General features: G+C 32.1%; 1 protein-coding gene across 4 annotated transcripts in view; it reads right to left on the bottom strand.

Annotated features, from left to right (window-relative positions):
- Window positions 1–2,995: 2,995 nt before the first annotated feature.
- Window positions 2,996–6,000, bottom strand: part of LOC137922610 (homeobox protein abdominal-B-like) — a 43,333-nt gene continuing 40,328 nt past the window's right edge. For all 4 annotated transcript variants that reach the window (XM_068765621.1, XM_068765604.1, XM_068765599.1 and 1 more), the window contains exon 5: window positions 2,996–5,683. In XM_068765621.1, the coding sequence (XP_068621722.1) occupies window positions 5,289–5,683 (395 nt within the window). In that variant the 3' untranslated portion in view covers window positions 2,996–5,288. The remainder of the gene's footprint in view (window positions 5,684–6,000) is intronic.

Genomic DNA, 6,000 nt, shown 5'->3' with positions numbered 1-6,000 from the left:
GAGTAGGTGACATTTCCCCTCTTCACGCCGCGAGCAAACCTAAGGCGCGGTCCAGCAGTTTCGGTAACACTATAACATGTCATGTGCAGGATTACATCCTCTTACTCCAGTAATCTCATTGTCTATGTGGGCAGTTCATTGTGCAACTGATATGAAGTAATGTTAGCTAATTATTTTTATAGGTGAAAATAAACAGCCCTGTGATACCCATTTCGTTATACTAATAGAATTTCTATTTAAGCGATTTATTAGTTTCTAATCGCTAAGGTTTTTTTTTTGAAATACAATACGTGAGTGAAAATTAATATTAACCACGTAACATCAAATGCAAAAATAAATAAAAAAACGCTATCAATTTATTTTTACCAAAACCAGTCCTCGTCAGAAATGATACACCTCACTAATAAATAAAATTGCGCAATTATCATTGCTTAAGTATGAAATTTTATGAGCAACTTTATTCAAAATTGGACAAAATTTTTGGTTATAAGAACCATGAATGTCTTATTGAAATTAACAATTTTCTTTAATACTTGTAATGACAACGTTTTAAATTTTTTGAGCTCAAATAAATCCGTTATATGTTAGTTCTTTGCTCTCCGAGAGATGGCAGTGTCCGAAAATATTGTAATTTAAAAAGACTAGAATTCTAAAAACATGATGTTAATAAAGTTTACCTGTATTTATAGTACCTTATATTTATTGTAGCGTATTTAATAATTCTTGGCAAATATTCCTTTATGCTTTTATTTACTTTGCCTTTCCAAATATCATACAAAATATGATGTTTATTTAAAAATGTTATCGTAAACTATGTAATTATAAACAAATCCATCTATATATACATAGTCTTGTATGAGAACTCTGTCAATCATTTCAAACGTATTGTATTTTTATGTCTGGTCTGGAGAAATTAACACAAATTTAAGTGACCGAAGGAATATTAAGATATCTAATGGCAAAAAGATTTTTCAACTCGGTTAGTATTGGTGTTATTATAAATAATAAAATTAACAAACAATATTACAGCACAAAGTCAATGAAGGAAACTTCGTTGATTTGAAGAATGTTATAGAAGACAAAAGATTAGTTTCATTTATCTGTGGTTTTTTATAAACAATGATTATGACGGCATCCTTGCTGAAAGAAAAACGGTCACAACAGCACGTAGTTGCTATTAAAGATGATTAGTTATGGAGTATGCAGGAATTAACGGACCAGCTATGTAACCGTTGATTCAGCTAGGGTATAAAGTTGTACTGGTTATGTAAAAATATATATACCGCTACTGAAGACCGATAGTTGAGAAAAATAAAACAAATATTTTTAAAAACTCTTATTCGATGTATTTAAGTGCTTTATCATCTTGCTAAAATATATCACTGGCCTAAATAAAAAAAGATTAATGGCAGTGTCATCATCATGAACGGTTCCTTCCTACACAGGAAGATAGTAGGCAAGAAGGAAGAGCTACTCTAAGTCATCCAAATTCCACTTCTTTTACTAGCGGTAATTGAACTGATCCGTACATTGAATACTCCACTTAAACATATCAATCATCATCAGTCCGTCCAATTTAATGTTTAATTATACTACAACCGTATTTATTATTCCAGTGTATTCATAATTGTTAATCATTTACTTTCAGTACAATTGTAACAACATTGTACTTAGTTCTGTATTTTCAGATGTACAATTGTACATACAACAATTGAACAAGAAATGTATATCATCATCAAATTGTTGTCTACGAGGTATGAAAGAAATACAAACCTTAACCGATGTTATCTGATCTCTGCTTCTTACTATTTGTGGTGATTTATTACAGATGTATAAAGCTTTAACTGGGTAATTGCTCATTTGTTGTCAATTAATGTAGTTGTAGCTCTTCAAAGTGGCCACTCTAAAGTATGTAACTTATTATATACTTAATATTTCTAATCCCATTTATTTTAAGATAGGGTGTTTATATACACAATAACTGGCAACTAATAAGATTCACCATACCATTCAGACATGTTCAATCACTATGTATTTCACCTGTATAGAAAAATAGTATATAATGTATTTTAAAAATAAAATCTTTAATAAGGTATCCTACAAGAATTGTAATATATCGCCAAGGAATGTCTCTGCTTTAATAATGATTTATATATCCTCATTCATACACGAATGCATAATGAGGCCCTTGAGCAATCTGTTGGCTGTGTTCCACTTAGAGACTTAAGAATGAATAAATCACATACGTAGGAAAGTGGGTATTTCAGTCTGTATCCTATTGTGTCTGTATAGATATTGAAGAAAGTTGAACAACACCGATCAAAATCATGCCTTACTTTCTTACCAGTAGAGTACAAAATCGTACCACAACACTGAAGCTTTCCCTTATATGTAATGGGGATTGTGATTTAGGTATACAATCATAATTTGATAGGTTTTATGAATATGTTCATTACGGAGAAAGTTGACGAGGATTATTATGAAACTAAAAATGGATTCTGTTATGTTTACATCTTCTAAATTTTTTAAGATAATATCGTCGCTTGTTTGGATAGTTTTGTGAATGAGAATTGGGATATTTAATTTGATCGCTGATATTTTTTGTAAGATATCTGGCTTCTTTGGTGTGTTCTTATGTTTGAATGTATACCCATTTCTGTATCATTAAATCAACATTATTTAAATTTTAAAAAATCTGAGTATATTGGTTATTAGCTTTACTTAACTGATTAAGTAATAATGCTGAACTTAATAAATTTTATAAAGGGGATATCAACATCGTCATTTCGGTCGTAGAACGTCACACAGTGGAGTTGTCCACAGGTGGACAACAAACTCACCAATAGGTTTCGAGTGGGAGCACGTTTGTAGCGGCCTGCATGTAGCGTCTTCACTTGACCTCGACAATGTCGTCTGTCTACTTTGTGTTTATTAATGAAAATTCAAACAAGTTTTCAGGTTACAAAAAAAAAAGAAACCAAGACACGACGAAATATTTAATTTTTTTCCATTTCATACATTCTTTTCTAAATTCGTCATAAACTGTCGAGAGCACATTCATTTTTAATTATACATTATACTTAACAAAACCTCACAATTTTTCTGGCGTGTAATTAACTACATTAATTTATCTGTACAATAATAATTACGAGACCTTTAATTATTACAATTAGATAGTTTAGGTAATTATGGTTCTAAAAGTAGTTAACTACTGAAATTTGTAAATAGTTCGAAGCGGCGATTGTCTGAAAAGCGTTTTTCAATTTCATATCTGAACATAACCGATAAGTACTTCGCCAATTGGTAATGTCACCTAATCATACTGGAAACATTCACATGTAATTTTTAAAGTAACAGTTTTAAATTAGAATTAGAAATAACAAATATCAAAATAATTCCACAAGCCTTTTACTATATATCATAACTTTTATATCTGCATTTTAAAGGGCAAAATTTAATTTTTAATTTGTTTTTTAAAATTTATGGAAAAATACTAAAATTAATGTATGATGCAGTAAACACAGGTGACTATACGTGTAATAAACTTGTTTGATGATCGATAAAAAGCTTTTCAGACACTAAGCTTCATGACTATTTAAGATCTATTTAAAGTAGAGACGATATTTTTAGTAAAACATGACTGCATAGCGTATTACGATTCGTCTAAGTTATACATACAATGTACCGAATATCTAGCATCTGTTGAAAATAAAGTAAAGCCACATCTAAGGTTAAAATAGTTTCTTATTCTTTTAACGATAGGACTCATTTATATCTGTACAGAAACGATACATTTATTTTAAACGACGAAAGATTTAAAAAAAATGTTTTCATGTAACGTATGTTCTTAAAAAACATTTTCAATAATCTTTTGCAACTTATATCTAAGTTTTTAAAATGGAGGATTATTGCTAGAATCCGATACGGTTCATCTGAGATTAATTATATAAATGGTAATTCTGACTGTACGTACAATATCAAACCGATGCTTTGCGCTTATGTAGAAATTCGGTCACCTAGACGAGGTCGCCATTTTGTACAAAACATCTAATTTATTTATATTATGGGACAATACAGATGTAATGAATTAAACCGAGTAAACTACTAAGTTTACAATAACACATTTATTACATAAATACATGATAAAGTAGGTAGACGTGGAAGGCTAAATAGTACGAGTGATAATCTAAGTGAGACACATATTTCATCTCTATTCGCGTTTGTCTACTTCAAATAACGACAAGTTATCTGTACAGAGTAAATCTAATTTTATATAGTTCGATGTATTAAGAAAGAGATACAAGTGGAAAAAGGTTATTTTAAATTCTGTTATTATATTCGTGTATAAATAAATAATAAAATATTCAATTAAAACAAAAAAATAAAAAGCAATAGACAGGCTTAAGCGAAGAGTACAATGAGTCAATAGAGGACAATATTAATGCACTTGCCCATATTACCTAATTAAATTGATTATAACATCAACTTCAATATTTTCAAAAAAGTCATAACAGTAACTTAAGGTAAATCTACTGGAACCGAGTTAAAGCTTTGTCAGAAATCCATAATTTAAATAACAAAATTTATGAATTACGAGATAAGAAATTAAAACAGTAATAAATATTTGATCATTGCGCAGGATGCAATCGCTGTTACATATGACGTAAAGAAAAAAACGAGGCGTCGATGGTAAATGTACACAATACGTAGCTGGCAACTCCGACAATTTATAATCTGTTATAACCGTACTGGTTGCAAAACATATAACTGCCACCAAAGCGACCCGAGTAATTCAACAATTTGGTAACAAAATACAAGTTAACTGATTAAAGACTAAACCACCATCCGAACAGCATACGAGTAAAACGATAAGCAGTCTCACGTATATTACAAGAAATCCCTTCGCGGTCGACTTCCCGATTCCTACGTTCCATCGGTGACGTCTTTAACTTTACAATTAATTCGTACTTAAATATCTTTTTTAAAATACATAATCAGCGCTATAACTAGGTATTAATAATATCAGGAATCGTTATCTGCTCACGTACCAAGTCTCGTTACAAGAAAATTTCGTAATTAACACTATACACAAATCGACTGCACGGTGATTAGGACAATAGTTTGAGATTCTCTGGGACTCTGGGCCTTTACGTACAAAGCGGTACGACAGTTCACTCCAGACACGAGCAAATCTCGGAACCTTCAAGTACATCAAACACAACACTATGTTCTCCCATTTAGCTGGCTATACCGTGGTGAAGTGGGTAGGTCCCAGAGAAGGGCGCGGGTCACTGATGATGTTTGGTCGGCGGTGCGTGGTGCAGGGCCACGTGGTGAGGAGCGTGGTGGTGGCCGCCGTGGTGGTTGTGGTTGTTCGCATTTGAATTATTATTATTATTCTGTGCCGCCTGCGCCGCTTGACGTTGAGAATTCTTCTTATTCTTCATTCGTCTATTCTGGAACCATATCTTCACCTGTCTTTCCGTAAGGTTAAGATTCCTCGCCAGCTCCCATCGTTTCTGTTTGGATACGTAAGCGTTGAAGAGGAACTCTTTTTCCAATTCGAGAGTCTGGAATTTTGAATAGGGTTTGCGCTTTTTGCGTACTGTCACCTGTCCGGTCCAATCCAAGGGATTTGAGGATCCGCAGCCTACTCCGACACCCACCGACATCGATAGGGAACCTGAACAAAAAAACGTTACTGTCACAAATTTAAAAAAAAAAGTATTTTTAGCACACAAATAAAAATTTAAACGAACTCGTCAACCTTGGTTTTAATTTAAAAATCGTGTTCGGTGCTCAAAAAAACTCTCCGCAAAGTAAGAGATCGATTAAAGGTCTCGGTAAAGTTATGTTGTCATTAAATATTTTCTTCATTTATAATGAAATCAATTATGGTTACATTTTGCATATAAGCAAACTACAATTAACGTATCCATTTGTGGGCGGTGTAAATACGTGGCTACAATGGCTCGCACCGCAATTCATTTTAATTACAAT

The sequence above is a fragment of the Battus philenor genome, unplaced genomic scaffold, assembly GCF_028537555.1.
Source record: "Battus philenor isolate CCGP_79_NKW_IND1 unplaced genomic scaffold, ilBatPhil1.0.hap1 SCAF_10, whole genome shotgun sequence".
Classification (NCBI taxonomy): Eukaryota; Metazoa; Arthropoda; class Insecta; order Lepidoptera; family Papilionidae; genus Battus; species Battus philenor.
This window is presented reverse-complemented; position numbering and strand designations above follow the sequence as displayed.